The sequence below is a fragment of the Centruroides sculpturatus genome, unplaced genomic scaffold, assembly GCF_000671375.1.
Source record: "Centruroides sculpturatus isolate CEXI.00-Female unplaced genomic scaffold, Cexi_2.0 scaffold1356, whole genome shotgun sequence".
Lineage (NCBI taxonomy): Eukaryota > Metazoa > Arthropoda > Arachnida > Scorpiones > Buthidae > Centruroides > Centruroides sculpturatus.
In genome coordinates, this window is record NW_019385489.1 from 57,584 (window position 1) to 75,809 (window position 18,226).

General features: G+C 28.6%; 1 protein-coding gene across 3 annotated transcripts in view; it reads right to left on the bottom strand.

Moving 5' to 3' along the window:
- LOC111639466 (pituitary homeobox x-like) overlaps positions 1-18,226 on the bottom strand; it is a 56,125-nt gene that overhangs the window by 21,544 nt on the left and 16,355 nt on the right. The window contains exon 1 of one of the 3 annotated variants that reach the window (XM_023385360.1): positions 13,080-13,716. The exons of 1 other annotated variant lie outside the window; for it this stretch is intronic. In XM_023385360.1, coding sequence (XP_023241128.1) covers positions 13,080-13,368 — 289 coding nt within the window. In that variant the 5' untranslated portion in view covers positions 13,369-13,716. Of the gene's footprint in view, positions 1-13,067; positions 13,717-18,226 lie in introns of those variants that run through there. One more of the 3 variants, XM_023385359.1, reaches the window with a different exon arrangement.

The following is an 18,226-nucleotide window of genomic DNA, read 5'->3' on the forward strand; positions in this document are numbered from 1 at the left end:
ACTTTTGATTGAAAGTGACGTGCACACGTGATAAATATAGGTAGTGTTATTGCGTATGGTGGCTGCCACCTAGGGTTGCGTTGACGTGCTGCAGTTGCACTTCCTGCCGTGTGTCTTATTGAGAAGTGAGCAATGTGAGTCAGAGGGACAGATAAATATGGCAATAAACCCCAAACTCCCGCACGGGGGACCAGACTGGTGCCGAGTTTCCCAAGTCTGAAGGTCTAGTGATAGATGATGGACAGCTATACAAAAGTCCAGCACGTGTCTGCCCGTCCCGGTCATTCTGTTAGATCTTCACCTGATAGATCCGCATCTCGAAACATTTTCTTAAAATTTTAGTAGATTTGTTTTATGATTTTGCGAAAATTGATTTATAGTCGATGAATTAATATTATTATAAAAATATTGTTAAATTATTTAATCTATGTCACAATTAGAGAGATAAATGCGTAGTGGTAGCTTTCATCAGTAAATATGTGTTGATTTCTAAATTTATATTCAGAAAATTTTATTTAGATTATAACTAAATTAAATTTAGATAAGTGTATTGTGATTAAATCTAATTTAATATTCACTTCTAGAAATGAAACGTAAAAACTATTAAAACGAACATTATAATTTGGCATTTTCAATGAGTTTCAGCAGAATCCAATAACTTAATTGGGATAAAGAATGATAAGTGGTTTAAATTTAATTAAACCGTGATCAAACCGGAATAATAAAGAAGGCCTAGATTATCTAACCGATAAATTTAAGCGTTTAAACGGACTTTATAATAAACAAAATTAGCTTTCTATAATTGGATCAATGTGAAATTCTCAGTTCGAAATTATATATAGCTAAGTTAAGATAAAAAATGAAGAGAGAAGAAAAACAAAAAATAGCGTAGGCCTGATCCTTTGAGTCTTGTAACTATCAGAAAAAAATTTGACAAAAACATATTAATAGATTTTTCTATCTTATATCTACTTTATTAGAAATCTTTATTTTAAACGAAATTATGAAATTAATATATTTCAATAATGACTAACAAAAGATGTATATTATAGGCCACTGGAAAGCGGTTCTATTAGATCTTCCGAATGAGAACCGGAAAACGTCGCTATCCTCCAATAATGAAGTTATTAACTTAAACCATAACCTATTACTAGAAGCGTCGACAGAGAATAATGGAAGGTCTTATCCCTGGCCTACTGATTAAGGATAGCTCATGCCTGTATATTTGAAAACGAATTTCCTAATCTGCTTTATCTTAAATGGTACTTCATCCTCTATATACAAAGTATTCTTATACGGATAATTAATTTTTAAGATTGAATTTTTATTTATTATATAATTTTTTTAGCATCTTTAGCTTATATTGATGTAGTAACTGCAAAATCTAAAGGTTAAGAAGATACATCAATATTTTTCGTTATGTATTAGGCCTAATTGTCAGTTTTGATGTAGATTTAGCGTTATATTAATATTTTAGCCTACAATAAAAGCTTAAAGAACTTACAGATTATTACCATATGTTATTATATCAAGCATATATATTTTAAATTCGTCTAAACGAAACCTTAGATTCGAAAAAATAATGAAATCTTCTAGGATAACAGTGATGAAATAGGCCTACTTCGTTATAAGAGAGAGTATTGGTTGTTACAATTATTTACTTATTCATTTTTTCTTTCAAACTGATAAATTCTAAAAAGAAATTTTGGATGTTTTTAAATTAATTGTATACTTATTAAAATAAAATAATAATAATTTGATTAAATGTAAAGTACTGTACAATTTCTGAANAATTATAAAATTAACTTATATTATAAGCGTTAGAGATGTCTTCTATAAACCTAATCAGAGAACTACGCTAAGGAAAAATTCCGAAATTTTTCTATTTATCATTTTAACGATTCAATTTAGAATGACGATCCTATTCAGTAAATTTATTGAACGAATCAGAGAACAGTAAAATAATTCCTAAAATATTAATATATCATTTGAAATTTATAGGCCTATTGTAGTCCAAAACATCCGAAAACACTTATACTAGACCAATTTTAGCTAAAATAATAGGATAAATAATTTTCCATTGAGCCTATTAGGCCTATATTTGAGAATCAATTAAATTTAAAAAAATACACATATTCAACCATAAATTTTGATATTTAAATTGTCTAAATTGAAAGAAAATGTGAATCGTATTTAAAGAAAAAACTATTTAAACTCATTAATTAACTTACCTGTTCAATTATTTTCATAATTATTTTTCAAGATTTTATTTTAACAACATTTTTTAAATCTAAAATTAATTTAATGTCAAGAACTTTCGGAATTGAAAGTCAATTTTGTAAAACCGTAATTTATAAATTACAGGTCTAATTAAGTAATAAATATTTATAACAAAGTATCTATTAAAAGGTACTAAAAGTTCGGAAAATTTTAGTAACTTTAATTTAGATTAGGAGAAAGATAAGTTAGAAATATTAGATATATTCAGCAGTTAAATCATAAAAATCTTATCAGAAAGAAAAATACTTCCTTGTTATAATTTAGATAGACATGGATTAGGGCCTACTGAAAACACAATTTTGTAGCAATAAAATAAAATTTTATTCCTCAGATTATACTTTATTGAATTTTAAAAAATAAATAATAATTTCTTATAAAATGTTTCTTTACGGGGAGTGAATGTGCTTTTGTTTTTCTTTATTTATTAAAAACCTGTTATAACTTTATAATTCAAATTACTCTGATAAACTCGCGAATTAATTAGGATTAGAATTTAACTAATTCTACATTTGATTTATAGGATATTTTATTTTTTCTTATTAAATGAAAAATATTAATCTATATCAAATAAAATTTTGTTAAGAATACATTTTAGAATTCTAAAGAACTCATTTGCTTATAAATGGCAGCTACTATAAATTAATCATTTTATTTTACATAAAATTATATGTATATACTGTACACTACATGTATATCTTTAATGAGCATATATCTTAGCCTAAATTAATTTTATATTTATAAAATAATTTTAATAATAGTACATTATTTCAAATATTATAACTATTTATAATAAAATTATTATAGGCCTATAAACTTAACAAGATGTAATTTAGTTTATATTATTATACAGTTTTATTTTACAGGTTTTATATATTTTAGCATTTTATAATAAAAACTAAAACATATTAAAATATTTTGAAATGTATAATCATTAAATTTTATCAATTAAAAATGGAGTGAATAAGAAACATTTATTATTATAAATTACACGAGGACAATTATATAATTACAATGCAATAAAATACAAAAAATCGGCTTAATGAGAATGAACTGAAGCGATGTTTAAAGTATTGACAACAATTGAAAATTCTGTAGAATATTTTATATATCTTTTTTTTTTTTTTTAATTATATTTTCTTCTTTAGCAAGAAATAAGCAACTTGGCTATATATGATAGAGGAGTAATTCATCCGTGACTTGGAAAAATTTAAATTTTGTTGTGTTTTCTCTCTATCCTTGTTAAAAATAACAATTTGTAAAATAGTTATCGGCTGGTTGTATTATTACATTATATATTTAAATACACGCTAGTAACTTAAATTGATTTAATATATTCATTTTTGTACAATTACTTTTGAGAGTATTAAGCCCATTTTAATTTTGTGTATGAAAATAATGTATGTTTATGCTAACTTTTTCCTTCAAAGTCATTAAATTAAGCTGTTTAAATTGTTCCGATTTAATAAAATTAAATGAATGGAATGATTAAATATTAGATATTATAATTAATGTTTATCATATAATCTTAGAATACCTGTTTTTTAGTTTTAAATGGGTAAAACTATAGTTGACGTAAAATTATGAAATGATTTATTACGAATAGAAATAGCTGATCTTTTGCTGTTCATGAATGTTACGAATGCCATTAAATATTCAATTATTTATTTACACAGTTTGTATGTCAAATTTTAAATTAAAGCAGGCCTAAATAATATAAATTAAATTTTGAGAAAACTATTTTGAGTTTAAATTCGAAACAAGCTTTACTTCGACAATCAAAAATTTATATAAATAATTTTAGAAGAGGAATTAATGTTTTAGCTTGACATGTCGTGCAAATAGGCAAAATTTTAGTCCCAATCTATTTTTTCTCTGAACGAAACTTGCAAGATTTCTTACATTTTTAGAGTATAAACGTAAGCATGATTCGATACAATTTAGTTTTATCCGACTAATAAAAACAGTGAAAACTTAAAATTATGGAAGAAGANAAATTTAAATTTTTAAAAGAAAACCATTATAATTACTCGTATAAAAATTAAATTATAATAATTAATAAATTCTAGAGAATGAAATCCTGAAATTTGCAATCAAAAAATAAAAGTTTTGTGTTCTATAAATTGCATTGTCTTCAAATTTTTAATATTATCACCAAATAAAACAAATCTACATTTAGTAAAATAATTAATTAAATGAAGATCTAACAGATGTAGAAAATAATCTATTTTTAGAAAACTATTCCGTTTATATATTTTTAGGAGGTTATAGAATCTAATATAACATAGTTTAACGGCTGTTCTAGGATAGGCCTAAATCAAAAACGATTCCAGTTTTTAGCAAGTAGGCTAGCTAGTTGGCATTTTAGTATTCAGATAACTAATATGAAATGAAAAGGTCATAAAAATCATTTTAAAAACTCTTTAAACGAAATAGGTGTGAACGCACTCGGATGTTTTTCCGGCATAGTTTCCATAATGCAATATCTCCGTTATAAATAAAACACGATACTCTTGCTCGGAAAAGCCGTACAAGTTGGTTTTAAAGGCTCCTATTACAATCTATGCGATATGGTGAGTTTTTAACTGCTCTTAATGAAAAACAAACAAACCATTTTTCATTTTGGCCGTATTCATTTAGGTCTGTAGTACTAGGACTATCTTTAACTCTACTATATTTCATATCAGTTGTAAAATATTGTCCTTATTCTTCTTTGTATAGTGGGTGGTAATTCGGAGAATTGCATTTAAAGAATTATAGGTAATAATATGAATTCTTCATGGGTGGCTCTCTTAAAATTCTGTCGAGTTCGTGGACGATAAACTAATTTTGAAGGTGACGAAGGTTGGGGCGATAGATTTGCTTATTTCCTATAAATTCTTTTTTTGATAAGTATTTTATAACTGTAGGCCCTCTTGTTATTAGACTTACATTGATTAGTCTTTATCATGGAATGCTATAAATATTTTAAAAAGTATTATGTTATTCAAAGTTTTATGCGGTTTTCTGAAGTAAAAAGTTCAGAATAAATCAGAATAATAATATTTTTCGTTCCTTAGATTATAGAACTTCTCGGTTTGTCGTCAAATTGTGGATATACAGGATTATGATAAAATTTTTATTAAACAGCACTTTGTTACGGAGATAAGTGTGTTTTTATTACAGGTTATCTCTTCTTGGCCAAAATGGTTTAGAGCTGCAGGCAATTGCCAACTATTCATTATGTCTGTCAATAATGTAAGAGTGTCTCACAGTGTCACATTTCATTCCATCCAGAATCAATTTCTTAGCGTGGGGCATCGCGAAAATTACTCATAATTTTATCAACATGAATCTCTAACAAATCTTTCCTATTACAAACTATTTTATTATAAAAATTTTTTTATAGAAAATCTAACAAATACATATAAGAAATGGAAAGTAATAATTACGGTCCTGTAGATTTTATTCAAACATGTTTTGTCAAAAGTGCAGTAGGTATTTATAAAGGTCAGAATTTAACGTTAAAGTAAGCTTATTACCATAACATCTAATAATTGTCTGGAAATTCTAAATACGGTTTACTAAATTTTCTTTAGACTTACGAAATGCACAATCTTGCATTTAACAATCGCTATTTAGTTTGGCTAAACTGTTTTTGGTTGATTTATACTGTTTGCGATAAAAGAGCGTATCTATAGCCACCGTGCAGGCCTCCGACTAACCTTCTACATAAACAATGCCCGATAACACTTATCATTTATTTCCTGAGCAAATGCATATAAGTTATCGTATCTACGCAGTTTTTCATGCGTGTTATTAATTTATACCACACAGATTTGATTCTACACTAAAATAATGAATAGATTTAACAAATAAAAAATTTTATTATACTATAAAACGACACTTTTATTTTCCGAGAGTTTGTTTATATTAAATGTTTTCTTTGTTTAAGTGAATAGATACTTTAACTCAATCAGAAATAAATTGGACATAAAGCCCTGCTATAATTCAAGTTAAAATAACAAACAAGATTTTAAAATGTAGTTATCAACATGTTTAAAATAGGCTTACTTTAATAAAAATTTATTTTAAAAAAATAAGCTCTTTAAAATAACCTGATAATTGCAGATATGCAACTATGTAATTAATTTTATACATCTAAATATTAATTTTAGAACATTTTAAAAAATTAAAATTTAGTTTAATTAGAATCATTCAGGCAATTCAGAAAAAAAAAATATGGTATATAAAATAAAAACTTAACAATTATTTTCTGTTTGTTTATATAAAATTATTATAGCGTAAAAATATTCTACGTGGGCATCAGTTTCAAAGTTACACAAACGTAAAGATAAAAGCTAAACAATTTAAAAATAATATCAAGTTGTAGTTAAAACAAGTAGATCAAAGATAGGCTAACAAATCTCAAAATTCCTTCAGCAACTGGATTAGTCCGGGTGAAAGTTTAACACAGCTCTTACCCACTTAGGGGTAACGAAGTGACGAGGGATTCCTCCTATGTGCAGTAACTGGACACTTCTCTAGTCTCGGTCAATTGACAGCACTTAAACAGTTCTCCAGAAGGTGAATGCAACGAGAATTTGTCAGTTTAGAAACACGTGTTCTCCAACTTAACAAGGTGATAGCTAATATCCAGTCCTATAAATATATCTATTTGTTAAGAAGCACTTTTCTCATATGTAATCCTTAACAGCTTTTAGAAGACATTTATTTACCTAAAGATTGTTATTCTGCATTTTATTGGCGACAATAAATAGATTTAAACTTGAATATTTTGTGAGTAGGCCTCTGAAAGAGTTAGAAATTGAAATAACTATGCGGAATGAAATAGCGATTCGCTAAAAAACTAAAATAATTTTTGAGACAATAGAATGTTATAAATAAAATGTTATTATCTTATTAATGATGTAGCATTTGAATAAGTCAGTTGATTAAAAACTACGCTAATATTTTCGGCAATATAACAGTTCCAAAATATACGGCAAATGCAAATTTGGCTTAGGCCTATACCATTTTACCTACAGACAGATTTTTATAAATCCATATAAAGGCTGAGAACTTTTTTTAAAAAATTTACATTTATTACTATATAAGAAAACGTTAAAAATGATCTACTAACGATACCAAACTTAAATGTATAATACTGTAGAAGCCAGAATGTAAGTTTTGATATCTTTTTCCAAAATTATTTTGTATTTAAGTTTTAGTAATTAATTTATCTTAATTATAGACAATTTAGGTATATTCTTAGCCTTATTCGGAGTATAATTAAAAATTTATATTTATCTGAAAGTAATAATATGAAATTAATTAATATGTAAAACTTAATACGATAAAAATAAAATATTTATTGAATTATTCATTAGCTGTTAATCAATTACTAAAGTTGTGTTTCTTAACTCTTACTATTCATTTTCCATATTAATATTGCAAGTTAGGCTTACCTATATTTAATAGGCCGTTTGCATTCACAACAGATTTAAAGTTTATAAATTTGAATATTATCATTTTATGGTTATAAAGAAATAAGCTTTTGCTTTTAATATCTACTTTGGGCTTGCGATATCATAAGTCAAAGACTTAAATATATAATTCCTTTATAATCACTACGAAATCTATCGACGTGCTGTTAAACTCAATCGTTGAATTAATTTAAATCCAAGAAACGATTAAGTCTAATCTGATTTGTTAATCTCTAGCCAATAGACTAATCTAATTTGTTATAGGCCTATTATACGAATAATAACAGAAGTAAATAAGACTTTTGTTACAGACAAGTAGACATTTAGTTTTTGTCTAAGTTTAGTTACAAAAAAAATGAAGTTTGACTAACGAAAATTGGGGATTTTATTTTCTAAATTAACTTATTTTGTTAAAGGATGAGAAAACATGAAAGGAACGAAAGATATTAGGCCTAGATCCATAAAGTGAGAGGATTTATATAATAAAGGTTAAAACCGACTCCATGTCATCCACAAAACCATTCAGATTCGATTCATCAATCTTGATCTCTAACGATTGCTGTCCAAATCTAATTGCTTGGAACGAAAATGTTTTTAGATTCCATTAGATAAGAAAAAATAGAGGGCTATACAGTCGAACTATAAGAAGTCTTCAGGCAAATCATTATATGAATCCGACTGTATCTGCTGAGGAGATTCGTCTACTGTCCTCTTCTAAACGAAACTCTTCCCGTTTTGAGTGAATTTATTTTAAATAAATAAATATTTATTCAAGAGTAAACTATGTACTGTACCTTAAAAATAAACAAAATACGTATCGCAGCATCTAAGCGATTTTATCTATTAACTTCAGATCTTATCGTTGGAAATTTCAAAATATATTCATTTTAGCTTAGTATAGATTATTAATAATATACAACTTACATGTAAATATTGAATTTATAAAATAAAGCTGATAAGAAAACTAAAAAGAAAAACTTTTAAGTTATTTTTGATTAGTGAAAATTGTCCAAATAATTCAAATAACTTGTTTTTTTTCCTTCTATTTCAATTACAAGACAAAATAATATTTTTATTCCGCAAGTATACACGAGACACAATAATAAGTCTACAAATACTTCGTTTTAGATCTGAAGCCTAAATATAAGATGAATTTAATTCTTATTCGTAAAACTATGAATGCTTTTCGTGCAAAATTACGTATATTCGTCTTTAATATTTTAACACTTAGGCCTAGGGAGTCTATCCAAGATATATTTTTAGTGACTGCTTACAGTTAATAATGTTTAAGAAAATATTTAATATTAAATCATAAGAAAAAATTAGAATTAAATATTCTTTTTGTATCTTGAAATCTTTAATAAATGTTAATGATATTAGAAGATGACTTCATTTAAGTGATTAAAATTAATTTTACGTGATTTATTTTTAAGGCCTACGCCAAAAACTTCAATGTCGTATGAATAAAATATTATATATCTATAGTTACTTAACCCAAAGCATTATAGTTTCTTCATCATAAACGGGATACGAGATCATTTTTCGTCTATTACATAGATTTAACACAGATTTGAAATTAGAAACATGATTTTAGTAATATTATTTTCTCCTGACTGTATATAAAATATTTTGGGTAAAAACTGTTAAGATTACAAATAATTAGTATTATAATCTAAAAATTTGTGGACCTTGTGTCTTTCAAAGTCGGCATGTAGAATATTCAACGAGCGAAGTAATACCATTTCATTTACCTGCCTACAAAGCAAGTGACAATGAAAGAGACTTAACATCAGCTCTAACTAATTTCCGCAATTCTTTCCTATTCTTTGTGTGACATTTAATCTAGAGATTCCATGTAAATCCTACTTAATACAGTGAATTGCCACCTTAGCCAGCGCACTGCAGCTGTCATGGACATAGTGATGCGAACAGGTTGAAAGAACACTATAGATCGACAGTATATTTTTAAAACTGATTAATTTGTTGTCTCTATATAACTTACTTAAGCAATATTTTAACACAAATATCCTTAATCTCTTCAATTTTATATGAAAATCAAAGGAACGTTTCGAGATGAAGCGATTTCATGAATGAAGCAAAATATAATTAAAACATTTTGTTCAATTTAATTAAAATTTGTACTTGTTGTTATTCTATATTTAAGTTAATATTCTAATTGTATGTTAAAATATACTTCTGAAAATATGCAATAACCATTTAATTATACAAAATATATTTTTATTTCTATTTTAAAAACCAAATTCAATTGTTTAGAAATAAATTTAAACTCTAGTTATTTTGTATATTTATTGATGTAAACAATGAATTATGATCAAACTCAATATGGTCAAGAGTTCATTTGACTGTCAACAACTCATTGTAAGTTTAGCTTGTCCCTGTCACTATAACGAAGACGTTAAACAAACCAAAATAAATGCACAACAATGGTTCTGTTCTTACTGTTTTTAGGCCTAAATGTCAAAAGCCGTTTGGCAAGAAATTGTTTGAAATGGTTTGGCTACGATAGATAAGTTCTAATCTCTGTTTAGGTTGTTTGTCTTAATGTAGAAAAGAAAGATCAATGAAATCACAATTTTCAATATTTTTATAAGCATTCTGAATAATAAACATTTAAAATATCACTTTAATAGTACAGATATTTTGGATTAAAATTTGATTACGGCCTGAAATAAGTATATTTAGATGCATTTCTTCTATTGTTAAACGCCCTCATAAATGTTTGTTACTCAGTTAATTATTATACTTTATTAAATATAACATTTAATAATTTAATAGTTTTACATTTAGATCTAACATTTTAAGTGAACATAAATTTTCCTAGTACTAAAATTTGAGATGTGGGGAAGAAAGCTCTCTAAACCAAACAGTAATAATCATTAAATTGACCTACCAATGCAGGTTATGATACATATGAGCATTTTCATGCTAAAATTTACTAAACATCTATTTTAAAAAAATTTACACAACATTATTCACTGAAGTCATGCACCTTTTAATTGATTTCAAGTTTTATTATATTACAGCATATGTAGTATATTAGGAAATCAAACAGTTTGCTTAATTTTGATATTCATATTCTAAAAATCATTACGTCAGCATTTTAACTTTTTATAGAAAAATATGAAGAGAAAAACAGAAGTTGACTAACAAAAGAGCAAAGCAGGTGTCCGACCAGACAGCTCTATAAATATATTGATAGGAATGCGAAAGAATCATTGTCGAAGATTTTTGAATTGTTTAACTCAAAGAAAAGAAAGAAGCAATAGATTTGACTTATGCATACTTTAAACATTGCTAGAATTTTGTGAATTGATATTCTTCAATTGATTTTTGATATTATTATAGTTGGAATATAAAACAATTTTAAATATTTTACAAGTTTATTTAAACGTTTGTTAAAAAATCTATAAAAGATATAAATATAGAAGATGATAATAAACAACATCAACACTATCATTTCTACAAGGAAGTTTTTATTTATTCATAATTATAAATATTAGTTATTTTTTCGAATTTCTGATAATTTTTAAGCCTTTGTTTTCTATACAGCCTATAAAGATTATAATTTTATGAACATTTTGCAGATTTATTTCTATAATAAGATCCTTTCTATTATCTAAGATAAGTATTTTTATTATAAAAAACGTTAATTCTTTAATGAATAGTTAACGAAATAAGATAGAGAAATTAGTATTTTTTTCTAGTAAGTTAAGAACTAAATTTTTAAAATAAGCTTTTTTATTATTAAAATATAACAGTTGCAATCTTGTGAGAATTAAATATTAAATAGAATAACAGAATAAAAGAAGTAAAACTTTGTGATGATGCCTTTAAAAAAAGCAACATTTATTTTCAATGTAGTGTGGATCTATTAAATCTTTTAAATGACTAATGTATCAACAATATTGCACATTTACTCATTATGTTCAAACATGTTTACGATAAAGTTATCAATTCTTTCAGTCTTTCTCTTTACTCAACTTAATCCTCCATCTTATAAAGTATTCTTATAATTAATAGTTTTTCTGTTAGAACCAACAAAGAAAAATAATCCAGGTAAAAATATATTTCGCTTAATCCTATTTAGGAAGGATAATTACAAGGGTATCAACAACTCTTGTCATCAGTTTATAGGCAAAGAAATAAGCTGACAAAATAGAATTTGGAATTTGATCCCCTTCTTTAATACTCTTCTTCTACGGTTGGCTTCCAATAATGTTTATTTTGTGTGAGATCACCTTTTATAATCCCGTTACTTATTAATCCTAAACAATTAAATGGCTTTAAAATACAATATATTTAATTAATTTAAGTAAAATTAATATTAAATTATTATATAATATGCACTAAATTAACCGAAAACATCATAATAATCAAATGTAGGCCAAGATGATTTTTCTTGACTTATGAAATGCTTCTTTGGGTACTTGAATTGAACAATGTTTATAGCCTATCGAAATGTTTTGTGTTGCAAATCTGAAATAATATAAATTAAATTTTGAGAAAACTATTTTGAGTTTAAATTCGAAACAAGCTTTACTTCGACAATCAAAAATTTATATAAATAATTTTAGAAGAGGAATTAATGTTTTAGCTTGACATGTCGTGCAAATAGGCAAAATTTTAGTCCCAATCTATTTTTTCTCTGAACGAAACTTGCAAGATTTCTTACATTTTTAGAGTATAAACGTAAGCATGATTCGATACAATTTAGTTTTATCCGACTAATAAAAACAGTGAAAACTTAAAATTATGGAAGAAGAGACAATAGATAGCCTTCAGTCATTACGAGTTTGTATCTCAAGATAAATGACGGTTTGGAAAATATGTTCAAAATTCGGTTTATAAATTGATCAGTAATATCATCGAAGTTTCCTCTAGAGAGATCCTGTCGATTGTTCTGCAACTATACTCACTTTTACGTGGCTTATCTTGTCTCGAGAAATATGTAAGAGAATGCACAACTGGTCGACTTTCTTGTAGGCTTAAGTTGTCTCAAGGAATCTGGCCTCGAATATAACACCGTGGGATTTTCTGCGGGCTTAACTTGTCTCAAGCAATCTCGGTTACGGGTTAGACAGGTTATAGTGTTTCTGTGACTTTTGCTTGTCACGGATTGTATCAGAATGTGTAATCTGATAGATACCTAGAATTATTGCGTCCACAATAATCTTAACCTTCCAACATGTCGAATCAACATGTTTGCTATCGAGCAACTCGTTTCTATTCCTAACATATTACATACAACTAACACATACAAGAAGTAAGAGAAGAAAACGGGATGTCTTAAACCCGGTCACTTACAGGCCATCCTACCTCGTTTCTTCGGTTCCAGATGGTGAGAATCATGAACGTTTCCAGAAGACGTCGAGCAAGACACCGACGTTGGTGTAAGACCCGGTGCGTGGGTGATGTGACACCCTAGTTGGGTAGCGAGGGGCGGCGGTGGCACACTCGAGGTCACAGGTCCTATGGGTCCCATCGGGCCATGGTGTGAACTGACAGCCACTGGCATGACCGTCGGGTCGCCGGCGATGTGATGTGTTGGCGATCCGACGCCCGCCACCAAGTCTTGCAGGCACAGGGAGTCGTTTAATGAGTCCATCTATCAATTACGATGGATTAGTAGTGTACCGACTGAGTGGCTGCTACCTAAGCCTGTGATTTGGGCACGAGGCTTAGGGCCGGAGTAATCTTGCCAGGCGATCAGAAAGGGGATTTAGAGAGCCTCGCTCTAGGCAATATACATCACTGGTTGTCGGTGGGAAAATCCAGGACGCTCTAACGAAGGGATCTTGCCGGCTGGGCTGGGGTCTGTAGACGTTCCCCTGGCCACGTTACTAGACGCAGTGTTACCAGCTCGGTCACGCCTCTCCGCTAAATCCTTCCAGAACCTTGCCCTCTCACTGTCTAGTCCTGCTATCACTGAGTCCATCCCGCTACCCTCCACTTCAACAGCCTTACTAGTGGTTCGCTCTCACCCAACTCCGCCCACCAGTCATGACGTAATATCGCTGCCAATCCCGACATACCTTGCTTCCGACTTATCAGCTGGCCGCTATGGCTGGTGGGGCGGTCGTTAGGACTCTTCATATTATGGCTTTTTATTGTGTTTAGGATTCTCTCATTTAATAAATACTCTTCCTCCAACAGATAATAATTTTTAATACTGCGCCAATAAAAACAAATATCGTGCAATGGACACGATTAAACCCGCGTCCCACCAATAATCCGCCTCCTACTCTAGCACCTATCATTGTTTATGATAATGTTATCATAAACAATTTACGGAAATAACTCTGCCTTGGAATATGCTGATGTTCACTTTAGGGTAATAACCATTACTTTAATCGAGTAACATAAAAAATTCAGGCTACCGGAAGCAATAAATATAAAAGTAATAATCTATATTTATATAAAAATAAATATTTAATATTTACGATTCGAATGAATAGAAAATAATTTATAAAAACCAATAAAGGCCTATCAAAATTACTTATATTTTCGTAAAGCAATAAATAGATTATCGTCTAGATATAAAATTCAATTAATTTTATATATTTGATATTGAGAATAAAGAACTCTTAATTATAATAAAACGTTATGACGTTTGAAACAACAGATATTGGTTATAATATAAAAATTACCGTGAATAAAATCAGCTTATGACTCTTGTAACTGAATACACTAGAAAATTACAGGTAATTTACTAGGAAAGAAAATCTTGTTTTCTCTGCATAGCTTCCTAGTAATCCTTTTTCGAGAGAAGCTGCATTTACAGGTGTAATACAATAAACATGGATTCAATTTTTTCTTTTTTTATGTTTGTTTTTACATTTAAACAAAAATCGTTGCTATCGTTTGAAATTGTAAAACTTTTTTCAAATAATGCAAAGAGAAACGAGAGTACGTTAAGAGAACTTTACAGAAAATATAAATACAGTATACCTATATCATATTTATATTTTTTACCAGGGTATAAATATTATAAATGTATATTTGTAAAAATATTTCTAATGTAATACTACAAATTTGTTTTTGAAAAAAACATTGAATAAGAACTCATTGCAATTTTTAAATTAGTTAGTAAATAATTAGCAATTGCTTATTATAGAAAATAATAAAAAGAATAATAATAATCAATTTTGCAGTTTAGGATATTTTATTTTAAATTTTAACATAGATATATATTATTAATATAATACTAACATTTTTATTGTATTTAAAATGTAATAAATCTTTTTTTTATATTATATTTTGATATATATTTTCTTTTAAATTTTTACATAAAATATTGATTAAAAAAATTTTTTTTATCCGTATCTTATTGAATGCATTATCTTTAGCGGAATACAAATTAAATAGTGGATTAATTTATAAAGTTGATCTAAGCTTATGACATCGCCTCACGTTTAGTTTTTTAAAAGTGTAGTTTTTTTGTAGAAGCCGCAGCAAAAACAGCATAATAAAATATTAAGCTTTTTTAAAAATATTTTTTATATTAAATTTATAATTAATCGTTATTTTATTTTATAAATCAACAGTTTCGGAAGAACTATTTTTATTAGATTAATTGTTGTATTTGCATAGATAAGTTAACGGCAGACGAACGAAGGGACTATTTTTATCGCTTTCAATCTTCAACCTTAAGATAGCCTAATTACAACTAAGTCAATCAATACAAGGAAATTAAACAGGTTGTTTAATTTAATAGGCTTATGTAAATCATCACCATATAAAATAATTTACTATCTTCTGTCTGATAGAAAAAGATATCGGAAAGTTTTAATTATTAAAAGTCTAAAAAGCTTAAAAATAATGATTATAAAAAATATCGAATTTTAACAATCCTTGGAGAGTAAAAGTGGAGTTTTTTCTAACAAAAAAATATTATTTGTGTGTTTCTGGAGATTTTCGATGCGATAGTTCTTTAATTTTCCATGTATTATATTCAGGGATGTAATCTATATTTGTATCAGTTTGATGTATGCAACAGTTCAACACAACGTGAGCAGTTGTTGGCGTAAAAGGCAGCGCAGTATTTTCCATCCTGTTCTGGATCCTATTATGCCGGTGTCACTCCAATGCTTGCAATGGGAGCAGGTGGCAGTAGAAAAACTCGCCTGTCTTTCTGCATTCGCTTTCTAGCCTGTCACTTTCCAGTACTACGAACTGGAACAATCCGTGATTGGTGGCACGGATGAAATTGCAGGTGGGTGACGGGGCAACTCCGTCACTTAGCCCTGAATTATGACGGGGGAAGGGGGGTGAGACACGCGGCTTCACAGCCTCGCTCTCCAGTCAACCTGATGTGTAGGCCTAACGTGATTATACCAAGCTTACGTGAGTCTTCAAGGGCTTACTGTGGATTCCTGCGTAGCTGCGGCACGAAAAAGGAGTGCTAGGCTTACGGTAGGATTACCCTGATTTGCCACGAAAGTCAAACGATATTCTGTTAAATCCTTTGGAACCTAAAAGGCTTAGATTCCTAGGGAGAAACAGAAGGGTGAAGATGTGGTAGTCGCTCACCGAATAAATCTACAATTACATACTTTTCCACTAACTCCATCATACATCATTCTAGAGCTACCTACAGGTTGCCGTTGCTCTCCATTCATCACTTCTCACACTGCACCTCTCGCCTAATTAAAAGCGAGAATTGCTATCTGTAGCCTAGCGATAGATGGAAACGAGAAAACGTTACAAAGGCCGCAGCAGCAGGATGTCGAATCACGTATATTTAAAGTGCTATAACCCGATGGAGTGTGCGTGGTCGTCCGGTTCAAGATGGCGGGACGTAGAGACAGGCGGATTAAGCGTAGGTCCGTAGGGACACATCACGGCCGCCGACTGCCAATGACGGAGATATTTTGTCTGCTACTGGAGCTGTAATAGCCATCTAAATGCATGGCATGACACAGATGAGGATAAGATACATAAAACAGTTCGCCCGATTGTACAGCCCGTCATTATTTGTCCAATCCCACTTTGCCGGCACATATAATCGGTGGATTGTTACCATGGAAATAGCTGGCGTGGTGTCCAGCAAATTTGACAACGGATAGATCAAATTAAGATTAATGTCAACCGCTTCTCACTATTGCGTAAGTGGCAATTTGTAGCAACAATGGTGTTGCATCTATCTTTCTCGATAATTGTCATTCTTTCCGCATTTTTTCTTCTACCTTGTCGACTCGAATCGCCTTCATCTCTACACAAATCTTATTAAGTAAAATTCACACAACTTCTTTTCCTGCGTCTAAAATCAAATTCATATTCGATTTCTTTGCCACATTCATTTTTTAAATATGTAATTTCGTGATTAATTATCACATTTGTAAGCATATTCGCTATTTAAAAACACAAATATATTTACTTTTAGAACTAGGATTCATATAGGCCCATATTTATTACATCTGGTTAATCTACACTCATCTGTCATCATTTATTGTTTGTAGATAGTTTTAATGTTTTTGTCTCTGTCAATTTAGAGGTGTAGAGAAAGACTATTATTTATCTAGTGATATAGATAGTTCTTGTCACATTCCCAAATAATCTAATCCATTTAGGATTAGTGTGAAGTATCATGTTTGCGTTTACAGATCTGACTCCAAAGTTTTAATGGCAGAACACATTTTTATACAATAAATATGTAACATGATCGAATAACGTTTTATTATAATTTTTTAAAAATAAACTTCTTATAATTATTTAATCGATATTTACTTTTAAATATTTCTCAATATTTAAATTTAGATTTAAGGTAGCTTCTTTATATTCCAGTATACTTCTATAAATAATTTTAAAGCTATTAAAACTAATTACTAAACGGAATCTCTTACAACATTAACGCTTCTATAATGGATTTATTCTTGCTTTTCATTATGGATATCATATTATAGAGGTTATAACTTCTTTCATATTTTTTAAATATAAATATCTGAAGACATTACATTGAATGTATAGATCGTTAGCTAGACAATCGAATCGTGTCCATCATACATAGTACCGATGAATAACATCGAAATTGCTGTATGGCAACTATTCCCCAAGACAGATTACGTGAATGACTTTTTATGTTTGGAAACAGAATACATTTTTTTCCTTCGAAAATGCTCTATTAATAACATAATTTGCCGAAAGCATATAAGGGAATTTTAATAGCATTTATGAGAATAGGTCGAAATTTATTGTCGTCTTTGGTCTAGAAGAAAATATAGATTTATGAATCTGCAGTACAATATGTGGCTTGATTCTTAAAGATTTAATATAGATCAACATGATATTCTATCCATTAAATCGAAAATGATATAAAAAGATAAACTATGGTTATGTTGTTCTTATAAGATTTCGGATAATATTAGTGATTATTTCGTAAATATTTCAAGAAATAAAAAAAATTTATAAGTGTAATTTATATAATAATAAAGCGTTTTTATATATCATTTAAAACTATATAAAAA